At 42.1% G+C, this 23726-nt stretch overlaps 1 protein-coding gene across 1 annotated transcript in view; it reads right to left on the bottom strand.

Moving 5' to 3' along the window:
• The window catches only part of COG5 (component of oligomeric golgi complex 5), a 304028-nt gene that overhangs the window by 279570 nt on the left and 732 nt on the right, over window positions 1–23726 (bottom strand). Inside the window, exons 2-5 of the mRNA XM_074942459.1 lie at window positions 22723–22862; window positions 20700–20757; window positions 2060–2114; window positions 1898–1967 (exon numbers count right to left, since the gene is read on the bottom strand). Of these exons, the coding sequence (XP_074798560.1) occupies window positions 1898–1967; window positions 2060–2114; window positions 20700–20757; window positions 22723–22862 (323 nt within the window). The remainder of the gene's footprint in view (window positions 1–1897; window positions 1968–2059; window positions 2115–20699; window positions 20758–22722; window positions 22863–23726) is intronic.

The following is a 23726-nucleotide window of genomic DNA, read 5'->3' as shown; positions in this document are numbered from 1 at the left end:
AACAATGCAAAACTTTACAGCCTACTAATCCACTCAGTCCTACTTCTCATTCAGCCAATCGCTAAGACAAACAAGTTTGTTTACATTTATGGGAGATAATGCTGCCCACTGCTTATTTACAATGTCACCAGAAGTGAGAACAGGAGTTTGCATGGCACTTCTGTAGCTGGCACTGCAAGGTATTTACGTGCCAGATATGTGAAACCATTCATATGCCCCTTCTTGCTTCAGCCACCATTCCAGAGGACGTGCTTCCATGATGATGAAGCTCGTTTGAAAAATAATGCGTTAATTAAATGTGTGACTGAACTTCTTGGGGGAGAATTGTATGTCTCCGGCTCTATTTTACCTGCATTCTACTGTATATTTCATGTTATAGTAGTATTGGATGATGACTCAGAACATGATGTTCATTTTAAGAACACTTTCGCTGCAGATTTGACAAAACGCAAAAAAGGTACCAATGTGAGATTTCTAAAGACAGCTACAACACTCAACCCAAAGTTTAAGAATCTGAAGTGCCTTCCAAAATCTGAGGGGGATGAGGTGTGGAGCATGCTTTCAGAAGTCTTAAAAGAGCAACACTCCGATGCGAAAACTACAGAACCCAAACCACCAAAAAAGAAAATCAACCTTCTGCTGGTGGCATCTGACTCAGAGGACGAAAATGAACATGCATTGGCCTGCAACTGTTATCGAGCAAAACCCATCAGCATGGACGCATGTCCTCTGGAATGGTGGTTGAAGCATGAAAGGATATATGAATCTTTAGCGCATCTGGCATGTAAATATCTTGCAACGCCATCTACAACAGTGCCATGAAAACACGTGTTCTCACTTTCAGGTGACATTTTGAACAAGACACAGACAGCATTATCTCCTGCAAATGTAAACAAACTTGTTTGTCTGCGCAGTTGGCTGAACAAGAAATAGGACTGAGTGGACTTGTAGGCTCTAAAGTTTTATATTGTTTTATTTTTGAATGCAGTTTTTTTTTATATAATTCTACATTTCTAAGTTCAACTTTCATGATAAAGAGATTGCACTACGGTACTTGTATTAGGTGAATTGAAAAAGACTATTTTGTTTTTTTACAGTGCAAATATTTGTAATCAGAAATAAATATAAAGTGAGCACTGTACACTTTATACTCTGTGTTGTAAGCGAAATCAATATATTTGAAAATGTAGAAAACATCCACAAATATTTAAATAAATGGTATTATTTATTATTATTATTGTTTAATCACTTGACAGCCCTAATATTAACTCTAACATATCTCCATAACAAATCTGATTACTTATTTTCGCTGTCTTTACAACTCCTCTAGCACTGAGCTTCAGAATTAGAAAGTGGCAGCAACTACAAAATGAGAATGGGAGAGGTTATATTTCCTATATTACTCTTGAAAATAGGGATGAGGCTAAAAGAAACAATTTTTTTAATCAATTAAATGAATAACATGGGGTTTAAGAGAACATGGAAGGAAGAGATACTGGCTCTGTGCATGAAACACTGTTTCTAAAAAAGCATAGTTGATTTCACTTGTAGGTCAGCAGATTCTAGGAGAGTTCACTCTCCCCGTACCCCTCCTCCCCCGCCCCCGCCCCCACTACACTAATCTAATTCGTGCCAACTTTGGACTCCTACTTTTCACAGAATGGAAACTGAATTTTGCCTTGCAAAACGAAGCATTGCCCTTTTAACCCATAAGTAGTTGCACCAATGGATTACAAGGATTTAAGTTCACTGAGGAATTGAAGTCTCTACCAAGATGTTTTTCTTCATATGGTAAGTGATTTAACTTTTTTTTTTTTTTTTTTTTTAAGAAATCTGGAAGCAAAATAATTATTTTGAAAAATAAAGTTAAAATAAGTAAATTTATAATGTAATTTACCTGAAGCTTTGCTAGCTGTGCTGTGCGAGACACTATTTTGTTGTATGGATCGATGATTTTAGCTCTTATTCTATTAAGAAAGGAAATACTTTTTAGAAATGTAATATAGTGGAAAAGTGCAGAACTCATAAATACTTTTAAATCACATAATGAACGACATACCTGTCAACAGTACTTTGTAGAGCACCAATTCTAGTCTGCATCATTTGAAGGACACCTGTGAAAAGGAAGGCATTTTACGTACAGTCAATAGAGCATAACTCATCTGACATAAAGTTATAATTTTCCCACTTCCAATAAATCTTTTTATATAAAGTGAAACGCTGTATATTTAGAAATCAACTGTACAGATCATAAGTCAACTAGTAGATTATTTTAATGTATTAATCTATTATACACAATTTAGGGCCAGATCCTGAAGCTTTTTAGTCACAAGTAAATCCCAAAAAAATCAGTGTGACTACTCATGGCATATAATGTAGTCTCCTTTAGTTGAAGGTGCACATGACTCCTAGGGGAATTCTGCACATCTGTAGACACACATAATTCATCTGTCTCACATAATTTTGTATTTTCCCGTCATAAACACAGTTGGCTGTTCTAACACCACAGCAGCCTCTGGTGGACAAAAGGCAGAACTGCAGCACTTCTTAGGCAAAATACAAAATTCTATGCCCAGTGCTGCAGAATTCCCACAGGACTAGAAGTTCATCACAGCACACTGCCCGCAGAGCCAGATTAGGACAGAGTGGGGCACACGGGACTGCTCGGGGCGGGGGGGGGGGGGTGGTCACAGAGTGGGGTTCAGAATGGCTAGTGGAGGGGGTGGACAGGGCTCAGGAGCTAGTGAGGTGACAGCGTTGAGCCTGGGGTTGGGAGGCTAGAGAGACCCAAGGGGATGAGAGGTGTGGGGACAGGGGCAGAGGTGCCTGACTGAATGGGAGATGCTTGGGGTCAGCAACAATCTGCATGGGAGAGGCTTCCCAACACCCTAACAATCCCACCCCCAAGAAAAACCTCCTACCCACACCCAACACCCTCCAGGTTCACTCCTAGGCTCCTTCCCTCTCCCTCAGCTTTTCCGTTACCCCTGACTCCCCCAAGCCTGTGCACTGCTTCTGACAGGTGTAGGAAATACAGTTCTGTATTGTAATTTAAATAAATTACACAAAGTTCTGTATTAATATGCCTCATAAGGAACCTATTTGTCCAAAACAAAACAAAAAAAATTACCAGAATCTTTTTTTTTTCCTGTACTGTTACAGACATACTTGCTGACAGATAATTTATTTCAAATTATCAAAATAATTGTAACTGGCATGATTATACTGTTATTTTGACAAAATATGCAGAATTTTGTGTGCAGAATTTTTAAATTTTTTGGTGCAGAATTCCCCCAGGAGTAACACATCCACAATTAGTCAATTCGGTCCGTGGCTCAAGAATACCCTTGGATTCCTTGCTAATACTAAGCTCTCATAGCTACATCAGCAAGTAAGGCTCTTTAACCTTCGGTTGGCTAGAGGAGACTCCGTCCCATCCTGGCAGACAATGGCCTGGCCGCAGTTATTTGCACATTCCGCAATTCTTGGCTAGGTTACAGCAATGACATATATATGGACATGAAAAGAAAAGGAGTACTTGTGGCACCTTAGAGACTAACAAATTTATCTGAGCATAAGCTTTCGTGAGCTACAGCTCACTTCATCGGATGCTTTTTGCGAATACAGACTAACACGGCTGCTACTCTGAAATATGGACATGAAGTCATCAGTACTCAGAAAACTCCAACTACAACAAAACACTGCAGGGCATCTCCTCAGCAACAGAGGCTACCACAAGCTCATCAGAACTGTCCTCTACTCTCTACACTGGCTTTCCATAGAAAAAAGTCAAGTTAAAGGTCTCAATCCTTATCTTCAAGGCACTCCCTGGCTTGGGCCTGGGTATCTAAAAGACCCCTTAAAATCTCTGGGATGAAGACTGTCATCAAAAACTACACTCCTCTAGAACAACTGAACTCTACAATTAGGGCAAAGTTTGTCTGTGTAGGAGATAGAACTTTCTCTGGGGCCAGTCCGAGACCATGGAATGAACTCCTCCAGGAACTAAAGAGGATCACAAACCTCACCAACTTCTGCTCTAAGTGCAAGGTGCATTTCTTTGACCTTGCCTTCTCTAATACATAGCAAAAACCACCTTCCAGAACAAGACAGTCCACTGTATACGTTTCTTCCCCCTTGGGAGAGGATGAGAGCACAAACAACACGTTACAGAAGTGTAGTCACATTGCTTAATACACTACTGGAAGGTGCTCTGATACTACAGTGATAAGTGCGGTACTAGAATCTATATAGAATATGGTGCTATTCAATGTGAGTAAAGATATCTCCATCTGAACCTTGCTGAAAACCACATTCTAAATCCTTCTAGACATGAAACCATAAAGGGCAAAATAAGCTTATTGATGCTTTAAAGTAACAACAGCTTCAAACAACAAAAAAAGAATTCATACCCACTAGCACCGTGACTCAACATATTTTCAGTTCTGAACAAAATCAGCATTTATAGTCTGCTGCACTCCAAGAACACAGTTTGATGCCCAGCACGGCTCTTCAGATAACACAGTTTGAACACAACTGTGGGAGACCGGGTTTTTGAACTTGTCATGCTTAGCATACAGATTTGCCATGCAACCAATGTGCATGTTTGAGCAATTGTAAGAGACAAGACACATACAAAGGCAGAACTCACTTGGCATTGGCAAGACTACAGACAACCTACAAAAATCATTAATTCAGAGAAACCAATGTATAAGAGGAACTGAAAATCCAATCAAACAAGAACAAAGAACTGAAACATATAAATGCCCATGTTCAGGCCACTTTAGTTAAGAGTAAGTCAACAATACCACTACAAGCTCCTTTTAAGTTGGCTACAGAAATTACCAGAAAAAGTCCACACAGGGATATATTTTTCCTAACATGTTAGATAGCCATTTTAGCTGTTTCTTTTAAGAGGACAAAATAAAAAATTATTGTTTGCTAAAGTGTAGTTTATACCCTCTTCAAAACAAGAAAAGATTATAGAATCATTTAGCAGCAGGACAACATTAATCCTCAGTATTTTTTTTGTAATATATTTTTGGAGTGTCAGGGAGGATATAAAGGAATAATTCAATATGAGGTTTTACAACAACCCCACTCTGTACATTTAGCATATTTTGTTTATATTGGGGGGGAGAAGAAATGCTTTAACAATTGTACAAGAACTGATTGTATTACAAAAATTCCTTTTAGCAAGTAAAACCACATTCAAATTTTATATCACTTTCCCCTTCCCCTATTCATGAAGGGAACAGGTATGCTGTAGTGCAAACTTCCCTCATAATGCTCTGTCAAACCCCAACTTGAACACACGATTAGGGTATTTCACTCTCTTTGTATTCCATGTTAAAACTGCTAACAAGACTGCCAAGCACTAACAGTCATTTTTGTGATGTAGACACCTGTCCACTTAAAACTTGACATGTCTGCAACCTATGCTTGGAGGACTATGAAATCTATTTTGATCATTTTAAGCACACTCACCCATTCTAGACTGTTAGAGGGCTTATTCCTTCACCCACCTACTTCCCTGGTCCTTCTCGCATGAACAGAGAGCAACAATACCCGAAGTCCAAAGGTGCAAACAATTCGATGTTTATTGGGGTGAACTTCCAGCAAGCATGATTCCAGTTTCCTTCCTTAGTGTCCTCCTTCCCAGCTCTGACACCACAGAGCCTTACACCTGTGTCCCTGTTCCCATTCCTGCCCTTAGTTAAACATGATTCCAATTTCCTTACTCCTTTCCCTGTTCCCATTTCCCCCTTTAGCAAAACATGGTTCCAATTTCCTTACCCCCATTCCCTGTTCCCATCTCCCCCACCCAGACGCCCATCGCCTCCCACCCACGCCCACTCACTTCCTCATTGACTACAGATTATATAGTAAAACTTGAGTTCTGCTTAGCTATACCTTAACCAATCATTTTCCTGAAATTTAACTAACCAATCCTAACATATTGTAACATGATTATGTAACCAATTATATCCCACCACCTTAATTAGTTTACACCCAGCAAAATTAATTATACAGCAGACAGGAACAATCACAGAACCAGACAGAGATTATACAGACAAACAATAGCAAAGTGAGAACTATAATGACAAAACAATACAGAAGTGAGGATTTCACATCCCAGTATTGATAAGTGAGTTCTTGCCAGACAGGATGCTGTTTCCTTTTACATTTTCTAGGCACTTCCCTTTCTCTGGAGGTGATAGGCATTATCAGGACAGGATTGTATTCCTAACAGCCCTGAAAAGTCACCTTCTTTCAATGTGACTAGTTTGGAATGTGAGGATGTGACCGGTCGCTTCCTAGCTTATAGCTGCCTCTGCTGCTTAGCCAAAGGCCTTAGCCTAAGAACAGGGCCTCAGACTGTCACAGTAAGAGAAGGCCCTTACACCAGCAGACAGTGATTTTGATTCTCTCTTTTATACCTCTAGAACTAGCCAAGTGATAAGAATACACCTAAGTTCTTAAAGTACAGGCCTTTGCAGACAGGCCTGAATATCTATATCCTAACATAGATGTCTCACAAAAAAGTAAGAACATTGTACACTTTGGGGGCAGGCACAAACTAGAATTGAAGACAAGTGATCATCAAACAGACATGGTTGGGTGGAAGGAAGGAAGGAAACAGAGGGACAACGATAATGAGAGAGTGCAGCTACTCTATAAGATATGTACATATCTTGATGGTACAGTTCCATGTGCGTGCACATGACAGAACTATTTTCCCCTTCACTTCTCAGGCATAAAATTTTATTTTTTTTATTTCTTTTTAGGAGAAATCTAAATGTGGCTAGCCAGGTCATTAGATTAAACAGGTTTAAAACATGAATTCCACGCATAAGCAGTGGCACAGAAGACATACCTATGAGAGACAGATACAAAAGGGGTACTCAAGCTGGCATCATTGGTGGAACAGAGTTGGCAAGGAACTGAATGAGGGGGACATGAAAGTCCAAGATGTAAAGTTGACAGCATTTGCTCACCATGAGCAAATAGATTTTTTTAAGCTCTGATTTAAACACAGACAGAAATGCCCAGGTAAATGCAAACTGTCACCCCAAACATTTGGACACAAGAAAGAGTGCCACCTCAATGTTCATTTGTTTTCTCATTTAATATTAAAGGTGTTGAATGTTTCTCAAACAATTTGGCATATTCAGTCCAGTGATCAGCAAGACTTTTTTTCCGAGAAAATGCATGTCGCTATTCTTTTGCCCTAGTAACGTATACATGTCGGAGTCCAACCCTTCATGCAATATAGATACAATAACCATGTATTATCCTGGTTAGGCTAAGTCGAGGGGGACAAAGTTTAAGATGGGCACGGCAACATGCAAGATGCCAATGTATGTGAAGTTTCAGAAGTCCCTTCCTACCAGGGATCCAGACCAAAATAAGAAGCCCAGGGAACCTGACCAACCTGGACCGTAAAGGGTTAAAATAGTTGTAAAAAGATACTCAACACATGGCACAAAGGAGCGGAGAAACATTTCAATGCCCGGCATTTTGACCTAAATATACAATGTCAGTGAGTTTGGGCATCATAAACCTTAAATGTGACAATCAAAAAGCTTCTACTGAAATGTTATACATTCTTCATCACTGCTTTGTTCTCCAGCACAAATGCTGCTGTGTACAATTTTAGGAATCAAAATTCTATCAGCTAAAGCTTTAGATACAAGCACTTCCGCCAGGGAAAGCTTAAGTGTGAGTGGGTTTGTGCAGGAAAAATTTGTATCAGTGTTTTAAATATCAAAACTAAGGCTGTCAATTAATCGCCGTTAACTCAAGCGATTAACTCAAAACAAATTAACTCGATTAAAAAAGTTAATTGTGATTATTCACAGTTTTAATCCGAGTGTTAAACAATAGTGGAATACCAATTTAAATTATAAATTTTTTTTAATGTTTTTCTACATTTTCAAAATGTATTAATCTCAATTACAACGGGCATAGTGCTCACTTCATATTTTTTATTACAAATATTTTCACTGTAAAAAACAAAAGAAACTATGCTTGATCTTAGCCATCCCGCAGGGGTTGGAGCCACTGAGAGGGCTGAGGACTCAGACTTCGACAGGAACAGCTGTGGTTGCAGGGAGAACGGGATATTAGATGGGGTGGGATCTGAGTTACCCAGGAAAGAATTTTCTGTAGTAATGAAGGCCATGACGGTTCTGGTGTACAAGAAGGGTGAGCGAGATGACCCCAGCAACTGGAGGCCCATCTCCCGCTGCTCCACGATGTACAAGCTCTATGCCAGCTGCCTGGCGTCAAGGATCACGGAGTGGTCGGTGTGCGGGGGGGCCATCAGCTCCACCCAGAAAGGCTTCATGTCCTGCGAGGGCTGCTATGAGCACAACTTTGTCCTCCAAACCATCATCGAAACGGCCAGAAGGGCGCGGAGGCAGTGTACAGTAGCATGGCTCGACCTGGCCAACACCTTTTGGTCCATGCCCCACCACCACATCTTTGCCACGCTTCAGGAATTTGGGATGCCAGAGAACTTCCTCCGTGTGATCCAAGAGATGTACGAGGGGTGCAGCACCACCATTCGCTCGGTCGAAGGGGAGACCGCCGAGATCCCGATCCGGAGTGGAGTTAAGCAGGGCTGTCCCCTCAGCCCCATCATCTTTAACCTCGTCATGGAGCCGTTGCTGCGAGCGATCTCCAAGGGCGCAGACAGCTTCAACCTCCACGGTGAGAGGGTGAGCGTCCTGGCTTACGCGGATGACCTGGTCCTGACCGCAGACGACCCAGACAACCTCCAGCGTATGCTAGATGCCACCAGTCGAGTTGCCAATTGGATGGGGCTCCGCTTCAATGCAAAGAAGTGCGCATCCCTCCACATAGATGGCAGCAAAAGGGACTCGGTACAGGCGACAGAATTCCAGATCCAGGGTGAGCCCGTCATCCCCCTGGCAGAGGGGCAGGCCTACCGACACCTCGGCACACCGACGGGTTTCCGTGTCCGACAGACACCCGAGGACACCATCCAAGAGATCTTACAGGATGCCGCCAAGATCGACACCTCATTGCTAGCACCGTGGCAAAAGATAAACGCCCTGAACACCTTTCTGATCCCCCGCATCTTGTTCGTCCTAAGGGGATCCGCTGTGGCAGATCCCTCAACAAGGCAGACAAGATCATCCGGCAGCTGGTGAAGAAGTGGTTATTCCTTCCCCAGAGAGCCAGCAATGAGCTGGTCTATATCACCCACAGGCATGGAGGTGCCAATGTCCCCCGCATGGGTGACCTGTGTGACATCGCGGTGATCACCCACGCCTTCCGCCTGCTGACATGTCCCGACGCCATGGTAAGGAGCATCGCAGCGAAAGCCCTCCATGACGCAACACAAAAGCGGATCGGTAGAGCCCCCTCCGACCAAGACACCGCCAGCTTCCTGAGCGGTTCCCTGGATGGCAAATTTGGCCGAGACGGGGGCGACATCACTTCACTGTGGTCCCGCGCCCGCAATGCCACGCGCCGCCTGGGGAAGCGCATCGACTGCCGCTGGGAGTGGTGCAAGGAGCGCCAGGAGCTGGGAGTCCTGGTGCTGCAGATCAGGTCTGAGGGCAACACCATCGTCACCCCGAGCGCCAGGGGCCTGCTGGAGAGGACCCTGAAGGCAGCCATCCACTCGCTGTACATAGAAGCCCTGAAGCATAAGCCGGACCAGGGAAAAGCCTTCGAACTGACCAGCAAGTGGGACGCCAGCAACCACTTCCTCGCCGGGGGCGGCTTCACCTGCTTCGCCGACTGGCAGTTCATCCACCGCGCCCGGCTCAACTGCGTCCCGCTCAATGGAGCCGTCTGCCACGGGAACCGAGACAAGCGTTGCAGGAAGTGCCGCTACTCCAACAAGACCCTGCCCCACGTCCTGTGCAGCTGCAAGCCCCACTCCAGAGCCTGGCAGCTGCGCCACAACGCCATCCAGAACCGCCTGGGGAAAGCCATCACACCGCGCCTGGGGGAGGTCGCCGTGAACTGCGCCATCCCCAGTACCGACAGCCCGCTGCAACCTGACGTGGTCGTCACCGACGAGGCCCAGAAGAAGATCATCCTCGTCGACATCACGGTCCCCTTCGAGAACAGGACCCCAGCCTTCCAAGAAGCCCGAGCTTGGAAACTGGAAAAATACGCCCCTCTGGCAGACACGAGAGCGAAGGGCTACGAGGTGCAGCTGGACGCCCTGACTGTCGGAGCCCTGGGCGCTTGGGACCCCTGCAACGAGCGTGTGCTGCGGACCTGCGGGATCGGTAGACGCTATGCACGGCTCATGCGGCGCCTCATGGTCTCGGACACCATCCGATGGTCCAGGGACATCTACATCGAGCACATCACCGGCCACCGACAGTACCAGGAGGAGTGAGCCGGTACGACATTGTGCACCCACTGTGGGAAAGAGACTGAGAGGCTTTCCCCATCGGACCGTATGAACTGGAACCATAAACCCACTGAATATTAAACCCCACCAAATGAGGGTAGACCCATCCCCACCATCGTATCCACTCACTATACTCCGCATACTGAACATAGCAGTTGTGTGGATAACTTACCCCATATCTCAATGTCTGTACTCTGACCGGTTAAACTTCTACCCCCAGTCGGGGAGATTGCAGATTATTATGTAATCCTTACTCCACCAGCTCCTAAATCGAATTTTACACCCCTTGATAATCTGTACCTTATCCCCTGACAACCACAAACTTCTATGCTTCAACTCTGTACCGTTTCTTATTTCAACATTATCTTAATAAAATTATTAAATCTGGCTGGTGAATCTTGCCCATATGCTCAGGGTTTAGCTGATCGCCATATTTGGGGTCGGGAAGGAATTTTCCTCCAGGGCAGATTGGAAGAGGCCCTGGAGGTTTTTCGCCTTCCTCTGTAGCATGGGGCACTGGTCACTTGCTGGAGGATTCTCTGCTCCTTGAAGTCTTTAAACCACGATTTGACGACTTCAATAGCTCAGACATAGGTGAGACGTTTTTCGCAGGAGTGGTGGGTGAAATTCTGTGGCCTGCGTTGTGCAGGAGGTCAGACTAGATGATCATAATGGTCCCTTCTGACCTAAATATCTATGAATCTATGTATCCTCCAGCTCAGACTTTGGCACATAAGTCTTATCTGCAAAAGTCTTTTCATTGTATGCAGGGTAACGCATACAAATCTTTATGCTCTGAAAATAAGTTAGCACATACAGTTTTATATACACACAACTTTATGAAGTAGAATAACTGATTCACATTAAGACTTACTGAATAAATAAGGTCCAGATTTATTCATACAATGCTGCAGTGGTCTAACTAGTTTGTAAGTTTGCAGGATAAAGTCAGAATTGCTTAACTTTGTTTCATACACATTAACAACAGCTGAAAGAAGTTCTTCTTTACCTCAGCTAACAAGGACCTGTGCTTCTGAACCAGGAAGATGCAAACTCTAATGCCCCATCTTCCAACAAAGCCTGAGTGACCACATCATGCCATGTACCGACTCCCGTGAAGTCTTGCACAGCCAGATTTGTTACAATACCTTTATGCAAGACATTAACAAAAAGGTTCTCCATCCTCCCACCAACTTCTTCAGCTAAAATGAAGAACTGAAACCCCACACTTGTACTCATGTCAGGAACTTAATCCAACGTGCTCCAAAGTTGCATATACACTCATTGGGCCAAGTGCAAGCCAGAACCCAAAACTAAGTTTTGCCTGGGGAAAGGAGTGGCAGTTTGTGGAGAGTAGAAGATTAGGACCCTTGGGGGAAAAAGGGTTATATGCAGAAGTCCATGTGGTACCCTGTAACCTTAGCAGGAGCCAGTAAGCCTTTCAACACAATGCTTACTCATTTTACCCTAGGTGAAGAATTATTTTTACCCCAGAAACAACTTTATACATTGAAATGTGGTATTAACTTATAAAAACTACATATCAAGTTTACAATTAAACAAACCTAAGCACCAGGTATAAAAAAAAAAAGTTAGAGATAAAGATGTAGGCCAAGATTTTTCAAAATGGGAGCCTAAAGTTAGGATTCTAAGACCAGCTCTAGGCACCTGCACAATTTCAAGAGTGCTGAGCCATCAACAACATCCACTGACCTCAAATTTACTAGTTAAAGATTATCTAGATCAGGGGTGGGCAAACTTTTTGGCCCGAGGGCCACATCTGGGAATAAAAATTGTATGGCAGGCCATGAATGCTCACAAAATTGGGGTTGGGGTGCAGGAGGGGGTGAGGGCTCTGGTTGGGGGTGTGGGCTCTGGGGTGGGGCCAGAAATGAGGAGTTCGGGGTAAGGGAGGGGGCTCCAGGCTGGGGCCGGGGGAGGGGAGTGAGGGCTCAGGCTGGGGGTGCGGATTCTGGGGTGGGGCTGGGGATGAGAGGTTTGGGGTGCAGGAGGGTGCTCCAGGCTAGGATCGAGGAAGGAGATCAAAGCCAGGGCAGGGGTTTGGGGCGTGGCAGATGAGGGCTTCAGCAGGACCAAAACTCTGCAGAATCGACAAAGAAAGATGATGCAGGTCCCTTGCAGTTCCTCCAATACGGTGGCAGAGATGGGGATGTTCGTGAATTCCTAGGCCTCCTGCTGAGCTCACAAGTTCCACAAAAACCACAGCTCTGTAGCACCTTATTAGCCCAATAGTTTTTATTATTATTATTATTATTTTAAAGCCAAAGCAAAACAAAGAAGTTCAGACACAAACTACCAACTTAAGGTTTTTACTTAACATTTCTCTTTACATTGCGGTACAAAAAAAGAAAAAATCTGTCAGCGTGAACTGAAAAGGATGCAGAGAAATATGCAAGTACTCCCAATTCAAACTACTTAACTGTATAAACACAAAATACAATATTACACACTCCAACAAACAACCTTAAATCTGCCCCAGACAGACAGCCACCCTCCATTCACAGGCTTATTCTTATTGTTCACATATACTAAATCTTCACACATTTTTTAGTCTGTTTACAAATGAATCCTCATACATTGTATAAACATGTCAACTCTTCTCTCCTTCATAAATTGAGACGTTCTAAATGGATTTATTACAGGCCTTTGAACATCCCAGTTATCATTTATTACAGTAGAGCAACAGTTCTGCTATAGTTAAGATCAGCTTTCTGTTTAAAGCTCGACTGTTCTAAGTGGACTAAAATCCATATGGTTAATCGGATTGCCTTGAAATGTGGTGTGCCTTAAGGGGGCAAAGGATACTGTGAGGACCCAAATTTGGGGCCATTTAAGCCCCAAGATGCAAACCCCGTCAATACCAGCTTTTCCTGAAACATTACACACTCTGACTTTTTTTGCTCACAAACAGAGATCAAACCAGGGTTCAGATCATCATCTGAAATACTCCGTGGTGACCACAATAGAGTGCACGGCACTCATCAACCCTTTGGAGGAAATCAAACTAAATAGTATTTGAAAATGAGTTTCTTCCTTAGTTCATCATCATCGCTTGTTGCTTCAAAGCCACAGCCAATACCCAGAGTTGTCACTTATCTTGAATAGCTGCTCAGGAGTATGTGATGTTGACAGGGAGCACTGCATCAGGCTGTGTTCAAGTGTTTGCCTAGATTCTCCACACTCACATTTGGGGTCATTCCTCAGCTTCCTCTTGGTCATAATCACTAGTATTTGCTATCTCAGCTCTCACTCAAATTAGAGTACACCAGTGTTTTCCCTCAAGGTCAGTACTTGAGTTATTCTAAACTAAACTAAACTAACCAGGTTCTCCAAGATCATTGGCATTTTCCACCATTTTGTTACTCAGTAGCCTTCCACACTGATATTCTCCTGTTAGACACACTAAGGTTTACACGCCTAATAGATTACACGGAGCATGTGCAGAGAGGCCAACTATTTGGAAAACTACCTCTATATCATAGAAGACAGGTGGCTCTGAGGGTACATGACAGTCATCAAGTTCCAGCACTGAAAGTTCAAATCCAAATTCAGGGTAGATGTTAAACAACAGGCATAATGCTCCAATCTGCCTCTAACAAAGGGGGATTTTTATTTGGGGAAACAAACTGAGCATGGTAGAATACTGTATTCAGAAGGCACTGAAACTATTTGTTGTTGTAGTTTTAGAAAATAAACGACAAAAGCAAATGCTTGCTGGGAAGGAGGGTAGTAAGCGGTGGAAGTGTAGATGGGAATAGGAGGCGAGATTGTGGGGAGAGGGGAAGGATCACATGGAGAATAGGGCCAGGGTACCTGTCTGTCCCACATTTCCCTCCCGTGTGTGTGCATGCATCACTATTTGGTGGGCCCCAGTCAATCTACAAGGGTGTGACCTTTTGGGGCTTGAATAGGGACTGGGAGTGGTTGGCTCACTACAAAAGCAATTTTCCCTCTCTTAGTATTGACACCTCCTCATTAATTATTGGGTGTGGACTACATCCATTTTGACTAAACTGGCCTTCAACATTGGTTCTCCACTTGTAAGGTTCTCTTCATGTGCCAATATATATTTATGCCTGTATCTGTAATTTTCACTCCATGCATCTGAAGAAGTGGGGTTTTTTACTCAGGAAAGCTTATGCCCAAATAAATCTGTTAGTCTTTAAAATATCAACTGCAAGAGAATGTATCTCATTCAGATGAATGGGCCACTTAACTCCTTTCTGAGCCTTTTATGCTGCCGAGAGGTAGGTGGATCCTCTCCACTCCTTCTCCCTTTAATTTCATACAAGATTATAATGGAGCACTGCCTCTGTTGTATGTAAGGTTGGGAAGCCCAGAAAATGAACAGCTCAGATACACATGACCACTTGTGTGTGGGTGAAGGCTGGCCAGAGTGAGTGGGGAGGGGCCTCAGTTGAAGGAGGGAGGAACTGGGTGGATGTGGGGCATGTTGGGGAAGCCTGGCTGAAGCAGGGCCAGCAGGAGTCCCCGCTGCGGGTAGGCAATGGGAGTGAGGAGTCCAGCTCAGTGTGCATCTCAGGCTAGGTAACCAAGGTAACGTAGCCTTCCAGTAAGCTGCTGTCTGAGATGTGTGTATACAGGAGCATAGGGCAGGAGACTGCAAGGAGCAGCTTCTTACATGTTAATGGCTTCTACAGTGCCATCTAATGGCTTAACAGGATGGGAAAGGGAGAGGGATCTCGGAATGGTGGCGGTGGGGCTACAAGTTGCAAAGAACGGTGGGGCAGGGAGTGGAGAAAGAAGACTGGTGTATGTGTCTCTCTAACATAGTTAGAGTTACTTTAACAACCATGTAATAAAACTGTCAAGATTTTAGGACAAACCATGGATGAGATTTTTTCTCATGGGCACGTTAGCAACTATACAATGAAAACATTTCAAAGGGCAACCATTACCCCATTCTACTGTAACAAAATGTAGAAGGGTGGAAGGAAGGGGAGGAGCACTTAAGGAATCACACTGCAACTCTGTCTCCTAGTGCAAAGACCACTGTCTAGGACTATTTCTAACTCTGCTACCAGTCTGCTGGGTGACCCTGGGCAAGTCACATCACTCCTCTGTGCCTCAGTTTCCCCATCTGTAAAATTGGGATAATGCTGTAACGTTCTTTGAAATCTATTGCTGAAAAGCACTATATAAAAGCTAGGTCTTCTGATTATTACCTAGCCTCAGTAGCACATTAACTAAGTCTAGGTAAGAACAATAACTGCCTAAAGGATTAATTCCTACCAACAAGCATTTTTCTTCCTGCTTAAAAAAAGGGAGGAAATTAAATTGCAAAAGATTTGTTAATGCAGAGTTAAGCAGTGATAGCCTGTGCCCCTTCAGAGTTCAGCAAAACTCAAGCTTCTGAAAACCAGAAAATACAGAATTAAGGTAAATGGTCACATAATCTTAATTCTCTCCTCTTAGAGTGATGCCCCAATACAACCATAATACAACTTCCAACTCTACCTTTTCACTGTAATGGACAGGTGCTACCTGCACCTGCCTTATGCTCAAACACTGAAAACTACACTTGGAAAAATGTTTACAACCCCATCATGCTTGCACATAGCGTCCCACCTAAATCTATACTTTCCCTATCCATCATTAAAGTCAGACTGCTCTCATATCCCATCTCAACACTTCCAATACCCATGGCAAGAAGACCCCAGTGCTCTGCCACTGACAGCCTACGCAATTCTGTACTGAAATGATGCAGACCGGAACCTCAAGGTACACATGCACCTGTCCTTTGATACACATGTGGGGACTCGGACTCAGATCTCCCCATATCACAATCACAGCTCACCCCGAACTGCTCCAACTTATTCCTCCACCATTCAGGACAGCTACACTTATCCCAGTGCATGCAGATAATTCCCAGTGGCCAATGCCAGTTCTGGGAAGACAGACAAAGTTGTGTGGGCATTTACTCTGAATTTGCTGGTTTACAGAGTTCAGCAAAATTCAAACTTCTGAAAGGGCACAAGTGATCACTGGACAATCTTAACTCTGCAATAACAAAGGGTTTTTTTTCCATTTAATATATAGAATAGAGGACACGTGATTGCCAACTCACATGAGGAAGATGAATATGGAATATATAGTGGAAAGTTGGTTAAAAAGGCAAGGTTTTCTAGCTTCTGCTGGAAGAATAGTAGCAGGGCAGTGCTACAGCGCTATTAAAATGATCCCACAATACCACTACTAATATAAAGTGGTTTCCTTACAATAGTAGAAAATTGGGATGTAGGAGCTGGAAGGAAAAAAAAAAAAAAATCTGTTCCATCCATGGAGTATAATACAAGAGATGTCGAGACCTCTGGTCACCTTGGGCTAAGGAATCTGTGGATGCTCTCTGGGCCAGATTAGTTTGTAGCCCATACCAGAAACGCATGGGATGCAGAAAGGGTAAATGTTTTTTTAAGAGACTTCTGTTCTACAGGTGAGAATAGGGGGATAGTTAAGGTTGGCTTTTTGAATGATTAAGGAGATATTTCACTCTTATGCATTTAAAAGAGTCTGCAGGCTGTGAGGATATTTGAATATTTCCATAATCTCAGACTGTCTGATTCTCCCATACATACATGCTGATTTTCTTTGGTATCCATCCACTTTGAATGTTAAGTAACAACTTAAATTTAAGTATTTTTTACTCTGTGAATACTGTCAATGTGGAAGATAAATGATGTGCAGACCATGTGATCTATTTGGATGAAGGGCAGAGTTAAGGCTGTTTTGTGGAACTGTAACTTTATATTTCTAAACTTTCTAGTATTTGATAGAGTTATTTGTCTTTAGTGTAACTTTACCTTTGAATTTCCTGGCTCTCTCACCTTTTAAACAACATTAGTCTATTAAAGTTTTCTTCTTAAAAAGGTATTTGCAACCCTAACTCCACCTTACTTTTTTGTTCATGAATTCACTATTTTGTGGCAATAGAAAAAAATACCGCAGTGTTTTGTTGGTGTATTTGCTTGGAAGTTGTGAGGTGGCCACCTTAAGCCTTTCAGTTTTTGCATGGCAAAAACTTCTCTCTCCCCACTAGCTCAATCCAGTCCACCCCATCAAACCATACCACTTGTCAGGCTGCACATTGTTTCCTAGGTTTTATGATCCATGTGCTCTGGAAGGTAGCAGAGCTAGGATACAAAGAAAAGTGTAGGGAAAAACAAACAAAAATTAAAAACAGAGCCATGGAGAGGTTCACAGTCTTGCCTAAATGAATTTCCATGGGATGTAATGTGATCCAGACTAGAGTATAGGGACTGACAGTCAAGATTCTACTCTGATACAGACTTGCTGTAACACCTTGGACAAATCATTCAACTTTTGTGGACAATGAGTTACTTCCCTACCTTACGGGGAGACCATTAGGCATAACTAATTTTTGCACAGCTCTACGAGATCAGTGGACAAAAACCACAAGGCTTAATTATTAAGGCTATACAAGCTTAATTATTAAGGCTATACAGGGTGGAAGAGCGGAGAATAGAATTTAGAAGCTTCTGGCTTTTAGCCCTCTACTGAGTCCGCTAGTCTATAGTGCCTCTATGCAGTGCCTTTCACCTATACCAGAGCTTATTAGGATATCCCCAGGGTATCTTTCAGGCTAGGCTTTCTTCATGTGATCCAAAGCAGCTATTGCAATTCATGGAGAGAAATTATATTGTTAAAGATTTTAATTTTATAATGAAATTTAGATGGCATCAGTTCTCATTAAGGCCAACTAAAATTAAACAAATTTGAAGTCCCTAGGCCAAGCCACTTTTCAGACTGACAAAGATTTTTTTAACTGTTTAAAATTGAAGTACTTTACTAACATCCCTCAAATATGTTGTATAATCCCAACCCCAACAAAGACCAAAAACCCCCAGCTTTTTTTTTTTTTCTTTCTTTCTTTTTTTTTTAATTAAAAAAGGTCTCTATATAGATGGAGGAGCAAATTTAAGAAATTTCAGGTGGATTGACAGATAAAAGTTTTATTTCGTTTGGGGGGCGGGGGGAGGAGGTGAAATGTTAAAAAAAAAATAAAACCTTAACTTTGGGAATTTAAGGTTTGTACCTTTAAAAAAATGTAAAATCAGAATTTGCCCTCCACTCCCATTACCCAAGTATCAGGCCCCATTTTGGTGTCTTAATATCTACATCCTATGAATCTATACCTAAAGCACCCCTAACCATTCAGGTTAGAGACCCAAGTGGTAGCAATTCAGTGCCCAGGGAGCAGGAGGATGTGCAGCTTTGGGAATACTGACATGCAAAAACTAATGCACAGTTTCTCACTAAATGAGCTGCTGGGGCTGGGGGGAGGGAATAAGAACCATCTTTATGAACACAATTCCAGCAACAGAGTCAAAGAGAGCAGCATACAGTACTATAAAGAAGGATGCAATTGCAATTTGTGGTTATAGTTTGTAAGATAAGAATTGAACTCAAAAGACGGCAGATGAACCAGAGGTGAGACCACAGGACTGGAGTTGGGCAACCCAAACTCTGATGCCAGTTTTGAAACAGACACACTGTATGACTTGGACAAGTCATTTAACCTCTTCATACTTTATTTTCATTAGTTTCAAAATGTGGGTAACTTACCATGTATACTGAATAGGGATGGTTCAAGGCTGAATTAATGTTTAAATAACTTTGCCATCATAGAGTGAAGTCTCCAAGCAAGTTCCATAGTTAAGACTTCCCAATAAGGGTAGAGTGCCTTCAAAACCAAGCGTGGTTTTAGGGCATTTAAGTTCAACTCGGGACAAACTGCTACTGGGTGACAATGTGACTGTGGGATGTTTATCAACACTTGCCCATTTCAATCGTTTGAATGTGGAGTACAAACCATCTTCCTAAGCATTCATTTGCCTGGCAATTTAGAAAACACTAGCATTTTAAGGGTTGACACTGCTGAGTTGAGGAGAAGTGTTTAGCAATTTTGATACACAAGTCTGACAACTCATTTTTCTTCTTTTTTGGCAGACACACTTCTCTGTTTGTCTGGCTGGCTGTAACACAATAACTTTTGAACAGCACATCAGTTTAATTCCAAAATTTCCAGGATTGTTCTAGGCATCAGAGGCCAGAGCCCTTTTGATTTTGCTAAAAATTAGAAAATCAGAAGAGGAAAAGGGGGGACACAAATCCCCTGGCATCTGGTTAGCACATTCATCAGTTTTAACCAGGTTATAACTGTTGAACTGGTTGAAAGCCTGTACTGAGAAAGTAGCTATCAATGGTTTGATGTCAAACTGGGAGGTCATATCTAGTGGGGTCCTGCAGGGATCCGTTCAGGGTCTTGTACCATTGAATATTTGCATTACATGTCTTGGATAAGGGAGTGGAGAGTACTCTCATAAAATCGCAGATGCCACCAAGCAAGACTGTTAGCAAGACTGTAAGGGCTAATACAGTGGTTCTCCAACTTTTGTGCTGGTGACCCCTTTTATATAGGAAGCCTCTGAGTGAGACCCCGCCTTCTAAATTAAATACACCTTTTTATATATTTATCACCATTATAAATACTGGAGGCAAAGCAGGGTTTGGGGTGGAGGCTGACAGCTCCCGACTCCCATGCAATATCCTGACCCCAAGATTGAGAACCCCTGGGCTAATGGGACCCAAAATGTAATTTTAAAGTAAGTGAGATTCTGAAACCTTATATCTATTTTGAAGAACCACATAATGACCAGTTTTTTATGCAGACATGACAGTTCCCAAATAAGGACTTTTTGATCAGCAACTGGTATTATACCAGACCCCAACCCGTGGAGTCAAAAATCTGTATTTAATTTTGCAGCCTCTTACAAAAAGGAAGTAATGCAATTAAGACCACAAAATAATTACTTTGGTTTTTATTTGTAGATTAAATGACATCAGAAACATGTTCCATCATTCACAAAGCTGGTATTCATGGCAACATGTAGCTGTATGGTGTGTTAGCTGACAGACTGGAGGCTACTATATGGAATTTTTAGAACAATGTGAGTTTTCAAGATACTTACAGAAACTTGATTGCATTATTTAAGTTGCTTAGAACATTCCTTCTATTAACAAATCTCTCTATAGTGTAATTACGTTAAAAAGTATTAACAAAATACTCTCCTTACAGCTCCATCTGCCGACATTAAAGAAAACTGCCATGTATTAATAAAGTAAGACCTCTGTCCAGTAAGATTACTACTCAACAGTCTGATGCCACCTTAACTATGAAGCTATTAACAGTGTCTCCATTATACTAAAAATTAACCAGCATAAAATGAATTTATACCTTCCAGAGATCCAATCCCAGTTGCCTGTGCCAATAAGTCCTCATGTCTTGCAACTACCTGAAAAATGAGACCACCAATCATTACTTGCAAGGCTAATTCCAACAATACAAACTCAGATTTTCTTTAAGCATATATCCATGAGTGGGTTTAAAGAGAGAACAGTGATTCGTAGGGTAGGAAGAATCCCTGAGTGATAAGCGATCTCTCTATTTTTCCCCCCTGCTTTACAGACAAACCCCTCTACCTTGTAAACTCATTTGTGTCCATAATAAGTTTTAAATCAGATGAGAATCTTCACAGTCAGCACCAAACTGATATATTTTATGCTTTAAGAACACAAACATTTTATTTTATTAACACAAACTTTTTATTTATTCAATTATTTTTTTCTGAATTAATGTTCAGCACCTGGTCTAGCCAGGCAGATTACAGCAGATGATGTTTAAGTTTACCCACCATCCAGTAATTAACCTTAGTCCTTGCCTTCTTCTCATATTTTGACTCATCTGGCATCCTGGGTTTAGAAAAATCCAGGATTTAGTTAAACATGTGATGTGGAAAAACATTTACAAGGGATAAATTGAGAAAAATTCAAGTTTCTTATACAGCTGGGACATGAACAAAACGTTTACACAAGTCTCTAGAAGAGAGAAGCTTCTAACTAGCCCACAGTGCCACCACACCCTGTAAAGTATTTCCAGTTAATTCTATCTTTAGGACAATCATCCTCTTAGATATGCACAATAGATCTGAAACTCTGCTATTCTGCTCTCCTTACATGAAATGTTCTTCTATTGGTGTCAAAGGATGTTCCACACAAGAAGGGAGATCTTTCATGCAGCTCTGAGAAAGTGTTTTGCTGTTCTATTACTTCTGCTAACAAACACTAATAGTAAGAAAATGTGATTCCTATGAGGAAAATCCCAGATTTACGGGTGTATTCTACACCTGATAGATATACATAGGGCCCTACCAAATTCATGGCCATGAAAAATGCATCACAAACTGTGATGCCTGATCTCTCCTTCCCCTCGATATCTGGCAATTGTAGGGGAGGGGCAGGACTGGCGACATCCAGCCAAGGGCGCTACCCAGCTCTTAAGGCAGTGTAAGAGTGGCAATCCTGCAACCCCCCCACAACCTCTCTTTGGGTAGGGACCCCAACAGTTACAACACTGTGAAATTTCAGATGTAAACATCTGAAACCGTGAAACTATTTTAAAAATCCTCCGACTGTGAAATTGACCAAAACAGACCGTGATTTTAGTAGGGCCCTAGATATAGATGCACGAGTGTTGGGAATGGCACTGGTTATGCAAACAATGAACTACACCCCTTAAATAGAAAGCTAAAATTATAAATGTATTACATTATTTACTAACTGCAACCATTATTGAATATTTCATATCATCCATTAGTACACAGTCTCTCTGTGTCGCTATTTTACACATGTTCCCCCTTCAAGAAGCTCAGAATCTTTCTGAAAGTACCAAATAATCACTATCAGTTACTTGATCACTCAATAATATAAATTTAGATTTGTCTTATGTTTGTAACAGGTAATTTTTTAAAAACCAGTTCCCAATGAAAATGTCAGAAAGCAGAAGAGAGAAAGAAGTGCATCAAACAAGCACTGTGGTTAACAATCTTGAAAGACACACACTAGGTATGACTAGGTAGCCCGTGGAAAAGAGCCTCCTAGCCCAGGTTAACAGACTCAGGCTCATGCTAGTGCTCTAAAAACAGCTGTAGACAGTGCTTTGAAATTGCAGCTCAGACTCTGAAAACTAGGGAAGCAACTTCAAGTGCTGCCTACACAGCTATTTTTAGAGCACTAGTGCAAGCCCAAGACTGTGGACCTGGGCTGGGAAGCTCACTGCTGTGGACTGTGTAGGCATACCCTTAGTCACTAGTTGCTGAGAATGTGGGGTAACTTTAGGAGCATGCAAGACTGAAATACTGAACTTTTAAACTATGTTTGTACATGATTGCCCAGAAACAAATGACATATCTGGCACTTACTTGTAAATGTAGCTCTTTATCCAGTTGACTGATTCCTTGAGCAAGTTTTGCTAACTGTTCAGCTATCACAGCTTGATGAATAGATTGAGAAGTATAAGTCTTTACATCGAAGTCTTCTCTTAAAAAATCAGCGTAACATTCTGAAAAATATATTTTAAGCGGTTTATTTTTCATACCACAAAAGATACATACATATTTAAGGATGTAAAGAACTGCGGGTACACTAGACCTATACCCCATGTTATTAGCAGGTGTGGTCTGGTTTCTACAATATAACTGGACATTGATTTAAGGAGCAACCTTTAGTAAAAATAGCTAATTTAAAGGAGACATGCTTGACCACATCATTTTTATTGCCCAGGTCCTGTTGCCTAAATCCAAAACTGGATAAAGCTAGCTTTTCAGGAATGCATTACACTAAAACTATACTTCCCATTTCCTCTTCAGAACTTTGTAAGCTAAATAAGATGAAGTTTTACCCAGAGTAAAACTACCACGAATCTCAATCAGAAAACTGACAATTGCAACTGACTCCATCAAATCATATCACAGTCTTGTAAACGGATTAATTTCTATGGAACTAAAATTAAAACCACTGAAAGAATTTCATTTGTGATCCACATCAGAACTAAACCAGAGACTCTAAACATTAACAATGGTTACAATTATTTATTACAACTCCTAGCTCTTTTAGTTTATTCTAGCAATTACGATACAAATTGAAGAGAATGCATACAGACAACTCTCATAATGGGATTTTGCTTTTTAAAGATAAGACGGCAATTCCAACATGCAATCAATCCACATAACAAGATGACAGTAACATCAGCACAATTTAAGTACAGGGATCTCCCTTCTTAGAGAGAGGAAAATGTAATCAGAGGACAGACTAGGAACCTGGAATTCCTGAGCTAGCAAGCCTTGCATACAGGGACTAACAGACATGCAGTAAGAAGGAGCCCCCTTGTGCCTCCCACAATATACACACAAGGGATGCTGCTGGA

Source organism: Natator depressus, chromosome 1 (genome assembly GCF_965152275.1).
Source record: "Natator depressus isolate rNatDep1 chromosome 1, rNatDep2.hap1, whole genome shotgun sequence".
In the NCBI taxonomy this organism is placed as follows: Eukaryota; Metazoa; Chordata; order Testudines; family Cheloniidae; genus Natator; species Natator depressus.
This window is presented reverse-complemented; position numbering and strand designations above follow the sequence as displayed.